The 17,323-nt window shown below is 38.5% G+C and overlaps 1 protein-coding gene and 1 pseudogene across 1 annotated transcript in view; both read left to right on the top strand.

Annotated features, from left to right (window-relative positions):
- The window catches only part of EFCAB7 (EF-hand calcium binding domain 7), a 51,251-nt gene extending 48,225 nt beyond the window's left edge, over positions 1-3,026 (top strand). The window contains exons 13-14 of the mRNA XM_036256078.1: positions 1,877-1,984; positions 2,940-3,026. Coding sequence (XP_036111971.1) covers positions 1,877-1,984; positions 2,940-3,014 — 183 coding nt within the window. The 3' untranslated portion in view covers positions 3,015-3,026. The remainder of the gene's footprint in view (positions 1-1,876; positions 1,985-2,939) is intronic.
- A 695-nt stretch (positions 3,027-3,721) lies between these two features.
- On the top strand, positions 3,722-4,666 carry LOC118626758 (annotated as a pseudogene).
- The last annotated feature ends 12,657 nt before the right edge of the window (positions 4,667-17,323 follow it).

Here is a 17,323-nt window from a genome sequence, read left to right as displayed (position 1 = left end):
ACCTGTGTCCTGCAGGGGCCACCTGCATTTAGCTATAAAGCAGCCTGAAGATGGCTGCTGTTTGTGCTAGGCTTGAAGGTGCCCAGGAGAGGCCTAGCTGTGAACCAAGGCCAGCTGCCACTAGTGCCCAGCCTGAGGCCACTTAACAAGAGGTTTGGGGTACTTTGAGGCCAGATGATGCTTGTTTGAGAGATTTTAGGAGAGTCTGAAACATGAAAAAAGACAGGCCATTTATATGGAAAAGTCACTGGAAACAGCTTGGGTGGGCCCACAAGTTGGGTGGGGCAGGGCCTCAGGGAATCACCAAGGTGGGGCAAACAGTGTGAGCCAGGTTGATTGAGGCTCAAACATGGTGCCCTCTGCTGGCTCTGTGGGGGAAGGGCTCTCAGCAAAGGAACAGTGGCCACTGCCAGCACTTGTCTTGGGAGAAAGCTGCCCCACCAGCCATTGCCTGATGCCAGATAGTTCAGTTCCTCCCCATAAATCCTGGTGCCTTTCTAACTGCTGCCCCAGTTCTGGAGCTCGGAGGGATTTTGAGTAAGTCCACACATGGACCCTACAGAGGAACACCTGGACCTCTAGAAGCTTCCGTCTCACTCATCCACACTCTTCTCTGGTTTTTATAGCCAGAAGTTATGGGGACTTCTCTTCCTGGTACTGAAACCATGGGCTGGGGAGCCTGGTATGGGACTGGGACTCTTTGCTTCCCAGTGGGGACCTCCCCAGCTGACATATCCCTCCCGATTTCTATCTGCCACACATGGGTGTGGAACTAGCTCGTTCTGTGTCTCCATCCCTCCTACCAGTCCTACTAGTCTTGATGTGACTTCTTCATATCCTTAGATGTAGGACTTGTGCTCAGCTAGATTTCAAGCAATTCTAATGATGGTTGTTATGTAATTTAGTTGTAATTTTGATGTGGTTGTGGGAGGATTCAAGTGCCATTTTTACCCATGCTGCCATCTTGATCAGAACCTCCTTATTTATTTTTTAAAGGCTTGAGATAATTGTTTTTCTCTTAAAATATTATGAAATTAAATGTTTCAAGATCTGTAAAGATAGATCATCATCTGGGTACAAGATATTTTATTTAGTTTTTTACTAAAAGTCTTCACACAAACAAAACTGTTTTAAATAATAGACAACAATCTTTAAATGGATCATAAAGCTTTGGAAGGTAATTCCTGAAGTCCAGCATGTTCCCTTTCTGCTCTCTGTGTTTATTAGGATTCCAAGGGTAGAAGGGAGTCACTCCCTTACCCCAGTCCCTCTGCTCTGCTGTAACTTATCATTTCTCAATCCTCCACCTCCTCCTTTTCCCTCAAGGAAAAGGAAACTTCCTTCACCAAAATGAAGTAATAATAGTTTAGAGCTTACAGTGTGTTCCAGGCTCTTTACATATATTAACACATTTACTTCTCACAACAACCCAGTGAGGTCAATACTTTCCCCATTTTACACACAAGGAACTGAAGCACAGGGATGTTAATTTGCCAAAAACTGCACAGCTAAGTAGTAGAGGCGCTGAGAAATGGATTTAGGTCGTCTACTGTTATACTACCCCTTCATAGTCATTAGAGAGTGATTGCAAGTTCTATATCAGGGAACACTTTGACTTGCATTTCCCTCATTTTTCAGTTCCATTCTGCTTTCTCTTGTTTCCTACCCATCCTAAAGGCTATCATCTATTATCTCAAGTACCACTTCTTCCTTAAGGTCTTTCCTGATGCCCCAGTCTCAGCTACTGTTTCTATGTTTCTATAGAAACCTGTGAATACCTCTATCACAAGACTTATAAAATGTCTTATGATTACCATTTGATTTCTCTGTATTTATTGAAGATAGAACTAACACCTTATAAAATCTTTTTTTATAGTCAGATAATAAAGTGATTATTCACATCAACAATGAGCTAAGTAAAAACTGCACAAACAACAGAGGACTCAACATATTTGCAGTAGAAGTGGCACCCAAGTCTACAATGGTAACGCATTGTTTCTAATTAAAGCCTTTTGTTTTATTGATTAAAGAAAATAAGTTTGCTATTAATGCTATGAATAAATGTGAATATAAAATGAAGTGGAAAATTATTTTAAGTCTGATATTTGTATTAGTATCATCCTGTACTAGGAGATGGACTTGGTTCTAATCCAGTTCTCACTATTTGGTTCAGCTAGTATGAGACATTCACTTAACCTCTCTGTTCCAGGCTCTTTAAGTATAAAATTAATGTATCAGCAGCCCCAGGTACTTCACAAGGTTAATGTAAAGATAAAATGATGTACATGAAAGCAGTTTTGATCGTCGTATAGAAATACAAAGTAGTATTAATAATAACAGGAATTTTAATAATCCAAAATACTTTTATGTACATTATTTAGATTTTCTAAGGTAACGTGAAGGAGAAAATACCTCTGAGTTTTAGATAACCAACTAACTCAAGCGTCAGCAATAGCTGTGGTTCTGGTGTTAGCAGAACTCTTGGTTTATGGTTTAGCCAGTTCGAAGGCAGGGACAGATCAGTAGACGCTGAAACTAGTTCATTGAAGGGAAAAGGGAAACAGCTTTCTGTTCTTACCCTTTCTTTCTCCATACTAGCCATGAAATCCTAAAACATTCTAGAACAGGATAAAGAAAGATGATCTTTTCTGTTATCCCAGTCAGGGTTTTAGGAAATGTGGTAGGTGATGAGGAAGGGTATTTACTCCCCTTCTCACCCCCTTCCCAAATACCAGCTGTCCACCTTTGTATTAGAGTAGAGTTTGGGTAGGATAATTCTGCAGACATCAGATCACATGCTGCAGGTTCCTGCTAAGGATAAATATTATGGCATTTTATATGTGCAAGGATATTTTTTACCTAGAAATTTCCTATTGAAAAATTAACCCAAAATAACAATATGTAAAAGGAAAGTAACAGCTTTCTATTTTTATATGCAGGTTTGTCAACATGTAATGCCTCTGAATGAACGACAAGAATGGTTATATAATTGTGTGTATTCCCTTATATCTTAAATACTGTTTGGGGGAAATAATTCTACTTGAGACTCAGACTAAGAAGAATTATTTCAAGATTAGTCTGTTATTTGTTGATCAACTAAATGTTAATCAATTTAACTGATATACATAAATCATCTATTTGTATACATTTACATTTCCTGATATATTATATACTTTATTATTAAAATATAAATACTTTTTTAAATGTGTGGCCTTATTTAATGGGAAATCTGGGCACATTTTATTTATGAATAGTAAATCAAATAAAATTATAGGTAAGCTTTTAAAAAGTAATGGTGAGTGAAGTCTATGAAATTCTATACACCTTTGATTTATTCTTTAAAAAACTGCCCTGACCAGTTTGCCTCCGTGGTTAGAGCGTTGGCCCGTGGACCAAAGAGTCTCGGGTTCAATTCTGGTCAAGGGCGCGCACTTTGGTTGCGGTTCGGTCCCCAGCCCTGATCGGGGTCATGTGGGAGGCAACCGTTTGATGTGTTTCCCTCACATTGATGTTTCTCTCTCTCTCTCCCTCCCACTCTGTCTGAAAAATAAATGGGAAAATATCCTCGGATGAGGATTAAAAAAAAAAAAGCAACGAACTAAAAGAAAATGTAAATAGGCCAGCTGCAGCAAGTGCCTTGTGTGATCTCCTTGGCTTTCCAATGTCCTGTCCAGGAAACTGGACTGTTCGGGCTCCTCTCTGCACCTGTGTGATCGAAGGCATGTGGCTGTGGAAGGACCAGAGGACCTGTGGGCCCTTCTCCCTGCTGCTGCTGCTGCTGTTGCTGCTGGCGACACGCAGCCCCTGCAACGCCTGCCTCTGCACGAGTAGCTTCTCCCCTTGCTGCGTCTCTTCCGCTCTGGGCCTGTGCCTCCCGCAGGGCCCTGCAGGTGCTCACGCCCCAGGACTGCATTCTGCCATGCCCTGCGTGGAAGCCACAGCGCCCGAGAACATGCCGGGGGCCATTTGGCGGGCAGCTGGAGGGAGCAGGTGTGGGGTTAGATGCTGAGTTTACTTCTGACGGTATTCCTGTCTTAATACACGATGGCACCGTAAATAAGATGACCGATGGGAGTGGTGGTGTGTGATTTGACATTAGAACAAATTAGAAAGCTTAATGCTGCAGCCAATCACAGCATTAAGAAATGATTCAGAAATGATTTTCCTCATGAGGAGCTCCCTACCCTGAGGGAAGCCAGCGCAGAATGCCTGACCAAAACCTCACAATCTTTTTTGATGTCAAAGGTCATGCAAATACGGCTACTAATGTTCTAAAGAAAATGTGTGTGGAGTTCCCTCAACTATACAATAATAGTTCCATCTCCTCTTTCTTGCCAGAAGTTATGAGACAAACAGATCACACTGTAGTAATGGCTTTAACTCACAAACCTTGGGGTCTTAGCCACATAGGAGATGGAAAACTCTGGGAAAAATCCATGATTATGCTAATGAGTATTTTGCTTGATTGGAGCATGGCTAATATTTTGTGGTACCTGTGTGGAATTTCAGCTTTCCTCATGCAAAAGGATTTAATATCCTCAGACTGCTGGAAGAAGTGGTCAGCTAAAGGGCAGTCAGGTTGTTGCTTGGACTGTTAATACCTTTAATGAAGAGAATTTACTGTGAATCCTGTCTTGGTGCCAGCGGTATCACCAACAGCATGTGAAGATGGCATCTCAGTTCTAGACTCACCCACCCCCACCCCACCCAAAGAACTACATCTACAGAAACTGCCTGCTGGCCTCATATAAGGATATTAAAATATCCTTTGTGCTAACTCAGGTTCTGGGGGTCAGGTGGCTCACACAAGCAGTGGTCTGTAATTGCATTTTTATCTGAACCAAAGCGAAACCCAGTGTTGCCACCATGCTCCGTGGAATGCCTGAGTTCAACACTGTTGCTCTTGAAGATCTGGGTCTGCAAAAAGGCACAGCAGCTTCTGCCCCATCCTAGCTGAGGCATACACCTTAACCCAGTGAGGAAAAGCACAGATTGAGCTGTGCAATTCGGGGGTGCAGATGCAAATGCATAAGAAATGCATGATCACTCATAGCTGACATTTTAAAACTTGCCACACTATGTAATTTACTTATTTCAAATATTGTATTCAGCTATGGAATCAATGTACTATAGATATCAAACCTGTGACAACACTGATAAAATCAATAAAAAGAAAAAAAGAAAGTATAAATGTAGAAATAGCCATTTAATTGTATATTTAATTTTCCAATCAGAAAAATATAATTAAAGCAAATTTTGGAGAAATTTATTTTTATAGTACAGCCAAAATCTAATCACAACCATAGGAACATTTTGTTCTAACAGTAAAATTTGTGAATGAATCTACTCGTGTATTACTTTTAATATATTTTGCAATAGAAATGAAATAGCATTTAATGAAGTACTAGAGTGCATTAAAAAACTATTAAGCAATTAAGGACTGTATGACCATATCAGTAACAGAATAATTGGCTAGTACATATTAACTTTTGAAATATGAATACTAGTATGGTAGTATATTATTTTTGTACCTACATGCTAGCACATAGTTTAAATGTTACTTGGATATTTGACCCTTCATTTAGACATCTGTAAAATGGGTAGTTGTTATCTAGCAGTTTGAATTCTTCAGATTTAGTTTTAAATTCTTTTAGTCTTAAACAATACAATGTGAAAGCATTTTATTAATTGTCAAATGCTTTATAAATACAATAAATATGACAATATTCCTCTTCACTAAGTTTTGAGTTGCAAGAAATAAATTATCTGTCTGTGTTACTAAAAGCATATAAGAGCCCTGGCCAGTTTTGCTCAGTGGTTAGAGCATCGGCCCGCGGACCAGAGAGTCCTGGGTTCGGTTCCTGCTAGGGGCGCGTACCTCGATTGCAGTTTGTCCCCGGCCCTGTGGAGTTGTGTGGGTGGCAGCCAGTCAATGTCTCTCTCTCACATTGATGTTTCTCTCTCTCTTCCTTCCTCTCTCCTTCCTGCTCTATCTGAAGATAAATGCAAGAATGTCCTCAGGTGAGGATTAAAAAAAAAAAAAAGTATATAAGAAAGTTATCATTGCAAATTGTAAAAATGCTTTTTATAATAGGACGATGGGTGACATAAGGCATTATTGGAACACGGAGTCTCACGAAAGAGAATAGCAAGCACTGAAGCCTTATTGTCCACCACTGTCACTACTTAGACATACCACACCTTTTTCCTTCGATTATTCATTTTGGGGGGGGGGGGGACCTATCTTACAGTCCATTTTCAGTTAGTCAGAAGAAAAGAAAGATATTTTGTTTCAAGTTAAACTTTCTTCCAAATGAGTAAAAATCCAAGAGAATCAGCTAATAAATGAATATAGACTAGGTTACATTTTTGGACTTTCAAGTAAATGACTTTTTAAAGATTACTTCTCTACTGTGGTACTAGAATATCTAGAAATATTTAATTCAAGTCCTGAAATACCTGACTTATAGCTTGATAGTAATTCTTTATCCAACCAAATATAGTTAATTAACACATAAGAATGTTTTCTTTACATTCGGGAGGTGCTCCCCTTTGTCAGGGTAGTTTTGCACAGATTAACCATATTATTTTCAAAGGTAACTTTGCACGTGGCTCAATTTAAAATCCAGTTTACCAAGAAGTATCCAGATGTTCCAAATCTCTCGAGTTCTAGGTCTAGCCCTACCTGTCTCCTTAGTGTTTGCATTCGAGCCCCCACGAGTGAGTTGTATCGACAAACACTCCTTCGATGTCGGCTTTTTCCCGTCGTTGTTGACACGTTACAGACTTTCTCTCTTTAAGAAACCTCTCATTCCCATCTCCCTCTTTTATGATTTCTGTTGTCCATATTTGTCATGCCCACTTTCTTGACCACCATTCTTTCCGGTTAATTCAACTAGTGTCTATTCCCCATGGACTCCAATAACTTCCTTGTCATTAAATCCAGCGGATATTTTAAAGCCTTCTCCCCAGTGTTGGACATTGTTGATCTTTCTGGGACACCATATTCTTCAGATCTTCCCACCTACAACCGTTCCTTTTCGGACTTCTTTTCAACCGTACCTTCTCCCAGTTTCCACATTCTCTCTCACCTCAGGCCCTTTGGATGGAATGTTTCCTTCCTGCCTATGGAAGAATTCCTCCCTCCCACTTCCCTCCTCTTGCTTCAGGTCTCAGAAAATATGTCACCTTTCCCAAGAATGCTTTCCTGATTCCTCCCCCAACCGAGACTACTTTGATGGCCCTAATACTTTGTGTTCACTCTTTGTTGTCCTACTCATCATACTATCCTGGAATTACTATTTATCTGTACTCTTCACTAGGCTGAAAGCAGCGTATGCCGTAGAAACCATAATGGATATGTAATAAATATTTGTTGGTTGGTTGAATTAAATGAGCCGAAAATTAAAATAAACTTACATGTGGTATGAATTTTTCCCAACTCTGAGGGCTATCTGTGAATTTAAAAAAAGAAATATAAGAAAAAATGTAATCTCATTACTATTTAATCCCATTTATGCAGACTTTGTTTTTTATGTCATTAACAGGTTAAAAATAACTAAAACAAAATGAAATACAAGTTTAATTTTTTCACTGATTATCTAACGTGTTTTAAATGAGAGAAGAATAGACAAAGGATTAGTAATTCCTTCCTACTTTAAAATTCTACCGTTCTAATATTTTAAAACCGAATTAGCGTTACATATTAAATACTGTCATAAGCAATTCTTAATTTACTATATTTAGTAATTTTGTTGATTTTCCTTTAGATGTTGGTAGACCTATTTCTGCTTTGTTTTTTAAGCCATTGGCCTTATTTTATATCTATTTTTGGTGTAGGTTAAATATGAAGCAGAAACTTAATACACTACACTAATCCTATTTTGAGTACAATCCAAGAAAATGGAAATGTATTTCTGATTTTGGCCACCAGAGGGTGAGCATGTCATTTTATGATTCATCAGGGAGAGAGACGCTGATTGATAATATTTCTCAGCACTGGGCTGGTGAATGGTAAGTAGGGGCGCACAGTGAACAAGTACCTGTTCATATTGCAGTAGTTATGATAGAGAAGTAGTGGACATATAGCTGTCCTCAGAAAAAGAAAGGGCTGAGGAAATGAGTTATATGTCAGCCTATTAAGAAATAATATGAAGTTTTAAGTTAATAAACACTGATCATTACACATAAACTAGTGATGAGGATGTGGGAACAGAAGGCAGGGAAGGCTGGCCCAATGTGAGGATGGGTAGGAAGATAAGATCCTCTTGGAAGGTGGAAGGAAGGAATGATGTGTGGTTTGAAACTAAGTAGTGCTTTGATTTGTTTTTAGTCATGCAATACAATGTACTTAAAATATTAAATATAAGAGAGGCACATTTTAATAACTATTAAAGGAGATGATTCATAAGCTTTAAACTATTTAAGTACTATATTTATTAGACTAAATTTGATAGAAAGTTTAGACAAGTTGGAAAGATTAGTGTGGATTGGAAGAATCAGAAGACAACCTAGAACTTGAACTAATCTTAAAGGGATTTGAGGGATTTTAAAAGGGGAAAGGAAATTTTAGGCCTTTTCTCATATTTTCTACTTTTCTAGGATTTGCTGTATTGTATCTCTGCCTATCAATATCATATGTAATAGATCAATTGATCATATACCTACTGAGTGTGTATATATATGTATAGAGTGTATATTTGCATGTATATGTATATATAGAGAGAGAGCACTGATTTACTTGCTGCATATAGAGGCGAACAAGCTAGAAATTGTTCCCGTTCTCATTATATATAGTCTATCAGAAAAGATAGATTGTGAAAAAGTATTACACATTAGACCTTTAACATACATTTTTTAAATGCCTCATCCTTCATGAAGCCTTTAATCTTTCTCCCAATCCAGAAGAAATGATTTCACTTCTTGAGCTCTATTTTAAAATGAATACTTTCTTTTGTCATGTTTTTATTCCATATTAAAAAATTATCACAATAAATTTGACCTTATTTTGGGAGGGGGGACAAGGTTGTATAGTTCTATGAACACATGTATAGATCCATTTAAACACCACTGCAATCAGGATACAAACAGTTCCATCACCAAAAAACTCCCCATACTATTCCTCACAGTCACATCCTTTACAGTCACATCCTTGTCCTTTTACACCCACCCCACCACCACCACCACACACAGTCCTAGCCCCTGGCAATCCCTGATCTATTTTCCATAGCTATAGTTTTCTCTTTGAAAATGTCATAGAAATGGGATCATGCAGTATACAATCTTCAGAGATTTAATTCCCCCCCTCCCTTAGTAATAGTGCCTTTGGGAATCATCCAAGTTGTATGTATCAATTATTTGTTCCTTTTATTGCTGAGTAGTATTTCATTATATGAAGGTATCACAATACATATGTTTATTCATTAATCTGTTATGTTGTTCTCAGTTTGGGGGCAGTATTACTAGAGCTGCTCTAAACATTCATGTACAAGTTCTAATGTTAATGTAAGTTTTCATTTCTCTAGAGTAGATACGCAAAAGTGAGATTTATGGATCATGCGGTATATAAGTGTATATTTGACTTTTTAAGAATCTTCCAAAGTGTTTCCCACGGTGGCTGTACCATTGTGCATTTCCACCAGCAATGTATGAGAGTTCCAGTTGGTATCGTCAGCACTTGGTATTATCAGTACCTTTAATTTAGCCAGTTTAATAGCTGTGCAGGGATATCTCATGGTGATTTTAATTTGCGTTTCCCTAAGGGCTAATGATGAAGCAATTTTCCATAGGCTTCTTTACTGTCAGTAGGTACCTCATCAGTGAGGTATCTCTTCAAGTCTTATGCCCATTTTAAGTGGGTTGTTTTCTTTTAATTTTTTTTTTTTTATTCTCATTCGAGGACATTTTTCCATTTTTTGTACAGACAGAGTGGGAGGGAGAGAGAGGAAGAGAGACAGAGGGAAACATCGATGTGAAAGGGACACATCGAGTGGCTGCCACCCGCACGACCAACCAGGGCCGGGGACAAACTGCAACCGAGGTACATGCCCTTAGCGGGAACCGAACCCGGGTCTCTCCGGACCGCAGGCGGACGCTACAACCGCTGAGCCAAACCGGCCAGGGCTATATCTAAATATTTTATGAGCTATTATAAATGGCATTGTTTTTAAAATTTCTGTTTCCCATTGTACATTGTTAGTATATAAAAATATGATTGATTTTTGTGAGTTGGTCTTATATCCTGAGACTCTTGTTAAATTCATTTATTTGTCCTAGGAGTTTTTTATTTGTAGATTCCATGGGATTTCTACATAGAAAAACATGTCATGTGTGAATATGGACAGTTTCATTTCTTTTTTTCCAATCTGTATGCTTTCTCTTTTTTCTTGCCTTATTGCACTGGCTAAGACTTTTATAATGTTGAATAAGAAAGGCAAAAATGTATATCCTTAGCTTTTTCCCAATCTTAGTGAGGAAAGCATTCAGTCCTTCACCGTTAATATGATGTTAGCGGAAGGTGTTTTTGTAAATGCCCTTTACTAGGTTGAGGAAGTTTCCTTCTATTCCTAGTTTGCTGAGAGTTTTTATCAAGAATGGATGCTGAATTCTGTCAAATGCTTTTTTTGCACCATCATATGGTTTTTCTTTTTCAGATGGTTAATATAGTGGACTACATTAATTGATTTTCAAATATTGAACCAGCCTTTCATTCCCGGGATAAACCCCACTTGGTTGTAATACATTATTTTTAAGTTATTGTGGATTCAATTGACTAGTACATTGTTGAGCACTTTTGTGACTGTGTATGAGGAATATTTTTAGTTTTCTTGGTTTGTAGTTTTCTTGATTTGTAATGTTTTTGTCTGGTTTGGGTATCAGGACAATGATGACTTCATAAAATAAGTCAGAAATGTTTCCTCTTATTGTTTTCTGGAAGAGATTGTATGGTATTGGGGTTATGTCTTCTTTAGGTAATTGAATTTGCCATTGAAACCATCTGGGTGTGAATATGGACAGTTTCATTTCATTACTAATTCGATTTTCTTAACAGTAATGGGACCATTCAGTTTATTTCATCTTGGGTGAGGGGTAGTTTGTGGTTTTTGAGGAATTGGTCCATTTCATCTAAATTGTCAAATCTATGTGCATCGAGTTTTCAAAAAAATGTTTATGAGAACTGTAGTGATATTCCACTTTCTATCCCTGATATTAGTAAAATGTATATCTCACTTTTTCTCTTTCAGTCTTGTTGGAGGTTTATTAATTTTATTGATCTTTTTCAAGTAATCTACTTTTAGTTTTATTGATTTTTTATTTCTGTTTTCAATTTTATTGATTTCTGTTTTATCTTTACTTCCTTTTTCTGCTTGCATTCAGTTTATCTGCTCTTTTTCTAGTTTGTTAAGGTGGAAGCTTAGATTATTGACTTGAGATCTTTTTATTCTAATAGCTTTAGAAACCAATACTTTTGTGGCTTAGACTTTATTTTTTATATTTTATTATTTTGTATATATACATATCTGGGCTTTCCTATTTTAAACTCCTTAAGTTTGGGGATTTTATCTTAGGTGAGTACTCTAAGTATCTTGTACTGTGTGCTTAGTGAGACTTTTATAGATGGTTTGAATGGAAAGATGGATGATTGAAAGGAAACTATGTGAAGACAATGAATATAAATTATTTCAAAGATATCTTCAAAATAAAGAAAAATATGTAACAGGAGCTACAAGAGTCAATAATGTCAAGGGAAGGAAACAGAACAATTTACTCATGAGGAAAATTACTACCACCAGTCTATGCTACTTCTGGTGGGGAGCATTCAGAAGGTCAAAGTGGTATACAGAACACTCACAGTATGTTGCGTCAAATTCTCCATCGCGAATGAAACAAAGAACTAAAGAAAAATTTAATGGAATTTGTTCAGCTAATGTAAACAAAATAATAATTTGGAAATATTTACCTCCATGATTTTCTTGAGTCCGTTTTTTACTGTGGTGTACCTGATATAATTCCTTTGTTGTTTCTTCATTGGTAAAACCTTAAGATAGCCTTCTTTGTCTTATTCTCTCCTGCTGACTACCTGAAGTCACACTTCAAGTCTCTAGAGAGTCAGGCTGAGCTGACTGGCTCATACCCCTTCATAAAATTAAAGCATCTGTATTAGTTTCCCAATTAGTTGCACAAACAAAAAATACCACAAACTTGGTGACTGACTTCAAACCGTTTCACAGTAGATTCCAGAAATGAATTCTAAGGTGTCATCTGGGTTGTGCTCTCTCCAGAGGTTCCAGAGGAGAATGCATTTCTTGCCTCGCCCAGCTGTTGGGGGCTGCTGGCATGCCTTGGTTTGTGGCTGTATCGCAGTAATCTCCGCCTCTGTGGTCATGTTGTCTCCTCTTCTGTAGGAAAATCTCCCTCTTACAAGGACACTTGTGATCGCATTTAGAGCTCACCTGAATAATCAAGGATAATCTCCCTTCTCAAGATCCTTAATTATATCTTCAAAGTTCCTTTTTGCCACATAAAATAACATTCACAGGTTCCAGGGTTTAGGACATGGATATCTTTTGGGGAGCTGTTATTTAGCCTACAACAGCATCTTCATTCCTTAATCAAGAACATTGACGAAATGAGATAACAGAAGACATTCATTATCTCTTTTAAAATGTCCTTCATAATCTGTATTTTTAAAAATCTTATCTTTTTGCCATTTAAAATATTAATATTTGCATATCAAATATTCATATAAATTAATTTAGACTGATATTCTTTATAGTAGATTCCAAAAATGAATTCTAAGAAAAAAAGCCCAACTTATTATATATCAATCTTTTAAAAATATAGCTTCATGAATAACCATTTGACACTGAAACATGAGTTCAGAAACTGTTATTATTTTGGCGCAGGAATAAACTTAATTTCAGAATGACAGACACCAGATATCCATTAGCTTTTATTCAAATAAAAGTTTTAAGCACCTGTATAATTTATGGATACAAATAGAATAGATATAAAGTGGATTTCATATTGTTTCCATATGTAGGAACTGGTCATTTCATCAAATTATAAATAGATAAAAATTTCACATAATGAGCTAAATCTGCAGCCACAAAGAACCTATGATTTTGGTTTAACAATGTAGTAAAATGACATTTTCAGCATTGTTCAGAATAAATGTGTATGGGTTCAATTAGTTGTTTGCCAGCTATAAACAATTGAAAATTATTGTAGGAGATTATCTACAACCTCCCTATTCCTTCAGAATTCTCTTGAGAGCCTGCCTTTCAGGCCTAGTAGAATTCTTGAGTGGGAGAAAGGTTGGGGTGACGATTCTAGGCCTAAACTGAAGACTATCTCAATATCCTTCAATGTGCATTATTCCACCATCACTTATCCCACCAGACAAGAAGTTGAGTGTACACAAATAGAGTTGTGTTTTTAACAGTAGCATGATACATGTTTTTATTGTATGTATGTTGTATAGGTGCTTCCTAAGGCTTTGTCTACATCAGGGGTGGGGAACATCCGGCCCGCGGGCCGTATAAGACCTGCAAAATCATTTGGTCTGGTCTTGCCAACACAACTACAGGCAGGACTAGAAAGTCAATAAATCTAGGAGCTTGTTTCATAGCAACATAAATTTATATTAAGTGAATCAAAATAATAACGTAAATTTTGAAGGACAAGCAAGGAACGTCCATTACAGGACAGACAGGACATGTGTGAGTACATGACGGGACAGACACGTATGCTTCGTTGGCTGCCTGTGGCCTGCCTGCCTGGGTTGCAGTGTCTCAGAGGACGGTCAGTGCCAGGCAGGCTGGGAGCGTACACGTTTCGAAAGTGTTAACACACTGTGGCGAAACCATTCAGATCCGTTGATGATGAGGTAAGAGGAGATGAGATGATTCCTTCAGACGTTGATAACCTTGCTTCCGGTTATTGACAATGATATTGTCGACTCAGATGATAACTCCAATCCAACCTTTATCTACACATCTATGATCAACAATCCTCACAAAAATTGAATCTCAGATGAAGATTGAGGAAATGACAGTACACAGAAAAGACCTCAAGAGTCAATGATGCGAATATTGGACATGTTCCAAATCCAAGGTGCAGGATTAGAACAGCGATCACAGCAAAACAATCGCGTCCCTGGCAGCACACACATTGGATAGTTATTAAAACTTGCCCTGGCCAGTTTTGCTCAGTGGTTAAAGCGTCAGCCTGAGGTTTGGAGAGACCTGGGTTCGGTTCCCACTAAGGGCACGTACCTCAATTGCAGTTTGTCCCCGGCCCTGGATGGGTAGTGCAGGTGGCAGCCACTCGATGTGTCCCTTTCACGTCGATGTTTCTCTCTTTCTCTCTCTCTCTCTCTTCCTCCTACTCTATCTGAACAAAAAATGGAAAAATGTCCTCAGGTGAGGATAAAAAAAAACTTAAGTGGTGTGACATCCTACAAATGGCAGCTACAAAAAAGGAAAAGTTGATGCAGAGTGTCCATCTTTCCAAGAGAAATGGACAAATGATCATTTTTTGAGTTCAAAGGCAACCTGTGTGCCTAGTCTGTGGTGCTGTGTTAGTAGAAATGAGAAAAGCCAATTTGGAGCATCATTACGGCTCAGAACATGCTAAACTCAATGAATTGGGAGGCCAAATGCATCTGGATAAAATCAATGCTCTTCAGGGGAGTTTGGCATCACAACAAGCCGCTTTCATAGGCCTCGTTGTGACAGAGACGATGTTATTCAGTCGAGTTATGTAGCGAGGGATCTGATTGCAAAGAAGCCGAGGCCTCGTGCGGAGGGAGGTCTGTGCGGGTGCGTGGGGGCTGCTGCGGGGCTGCTGGCACCAGACAAAGTCAAATTGTTTCCGAGTGTTAGTTGGTCTCAGAGAACGTCTCAGATCAGATTACTGACTTAGCACAAGATTGAAAAAACACTGAAGGATTCTGCAGGAGATTTCCAATTTTTCTCTCTGGCTTGTGAGGAGACAATGGACAGCAAATACTGCCCAACTGGCCGTTTTCGTTCGTGGGATAACTGCAGTGTGACACACGAGAGGACCTGCTGTCACTGGAAGCCGTGCATGGCACTACACAGGTGAGGACTTGTTTGAGAGACTTGTTTCATAAGCGCAAAAGACATGAGCTAACATTTGAAAAGGTAAGTGGCCTTACTACACATGAAGCTCCATAGTTGACACAGAAAAGGGTTAATTGCATTTGCCAAGAAGGAACTGAATCGTCTCAGTCTTGATCCAAGCGACTTAATTATGTGCCACTGCATCATACACCAAGAGAGTCTCTGTGCACAGTCGTTGCAGCTCAACAATGTGATGTCAACAGTAGTGTCATGTATACGTGTTGTCAAAAGCAGAGGGTTTAATAGCCGCCAGTTTAAGGAGTTACTGAATGATCTTGACTCTGAGTGCGGTGATCTTGTTTACCACTGTGAAGTGCAGTGGCTGAGTTGTGGGAACACGCTCATGAAGTTTACAAACCGTGGGATGAAGTGAGATAGTTCATGGAGATGAAGGGAAAACCTGTCAGGGAACTCAATGATAGCAACTGGCTGTGTGATTTAGCGCTCGTGGTGGACATTACCAAGTACCTCTCAGAGCTGAATGTCAAGCTGCAGGGCTCCAACCAGCTTCTCAGCTCCCTGCTTTCAAACATAAAATCATTTGAAGCTAAATGAAGGCTGTGGAAAGTGCAACTCGAAAGGAATAACACAGTGCATTTCCCCACTCTGGAAGGACAAAAGCCTTCTACGACACTTGAATATGCTAGTGAATGTGCAAAACTAACTGAGGCATTTAATGAAAGATTCAAGGATGTGAAAAGTAAACAAATGGAACTGAACATCTTTGCTACACCGTTCAGTGTGGAACCAGGTAATGTACCTGATAACGTACAACAGGAAATCATTCAGCTGCAAAGTGATGATGAACTGAAAGCTAGGTACAACCACCTCCCACTGCTTGAGTTCTATAAATGTTCCATAAGCAATGATGTTCCATAAGCAGATTTCCCACTCTGAGGAGACATGCATTGGAACATGCATCTGTGTTTGGAACAACTTACTGCTGTCAGCAGTTCTTTTCAAAACTTACCACCAGAGTCGACTGCACCCCAGACTGATGGACACAAACCTGGAAAAGCAGCTGTGAGTAGCAACATCCTCAATACCAACCAATATCACACGCCTCACTGAAGAGAAGCAGTTCCAGCCAGCACACTAGGAGTGAGTTAATGAAATGTTTGACCAAATACAGCAGGCTAATTTTTAAGTTGATAATTTTGTATGACCCACGAATGATGTTATAAATATCCAAATGGCCTTTGGCAGAAAAAGGGGTTCCCCATCCCTGGTCTACATATTGTTAGTGAATTACTTTTCAGTGTTTTTTATTTTATAATCAGTTTCTTTATGAGGCATGTAATAGCAGTTAGATGGTTCATGCCACTCGATGGTCCACTGCACCATCCAGTGTTTCCGGGATAAATTCCATACATGTCCTTTTCATTATAAATTGCACATGGCTACCATTTGTTACCTGTTGCATTCATCAAAATTTGACTTCCTATGGTAAGCACATTCCTTGAAATCATTATAGTGGGAATGCAAATGATGATTTGTGAACAGTGAAGGTAAAGTTGTCTTTAATGAACACTATATTTGAAATGGGATTTAACCAACTATTGCACATTGATCTGGCCAGGATTTTATCTACCTCCCATTCATACACATTTGTATACGTAGGCAGAGAAGTCATTCAAGACTTTCACAGAATTGCCAACTGCTTGTTCCTTGACCTAGATCAAATTTAACAAAATTCTGGATAATTTGGCTTGTAGGAAGTCTCCTAAATGGCATATTAATAACTTGCTTAAGAAGTAAATCTTTTTTGCCTTTGAATGTAACCTAAATAGATTTAAACCCGAGTTTATGGAAGGCTGGATGACAAGAAGAAGCATACCTAAATCATATCTAAATCACCTGTGTGCTGGACTGATGTTTCTAAACAAATTCTTTCTCAAAGGTAGATAAGCTTAATTTTCCACTCTGTAGTTTCTGGACTTTAAATGCTGGAGTTTCTCAGAACTCGGTGTTGACTTTCCCCCCTATACTCTATACTCTCTTGCTATCTTGCTAGGCTGCTAATAGATTATAAATTTATATTGTGGGCAGGTCTCTTTTCTAAGTTCTAGACTTCCATATCTAACACCTTATTCTGTACCTCCTTTTGGATGTATGCCAGGCACCTCAAACTTTACATGTCTAAAACAAAATTCATGGGTCATACCAACACCCCCCCC

The sequence above is a fragment of the Molossus molossus genome, unplaced genomic scaffold, assembly GCF_014108415.1.
Source record: "Molossus molossus isolate mMolMol1 unplaced genomic scaffold, mMolMol1.p scaffold_m16_p_12, whole genome shotgun sequence".
Classification (NCBI taxonomy): Eukaryota; Metazoa; Chordata; class Mammalia; order Chiroptera; family Molossidae; genus Molossus; species Molossus molossus.
Note: the sequence above shows the minus strand (reverse complement) of the source record. Positions and strands in the feature narration are given on the sequence as shown.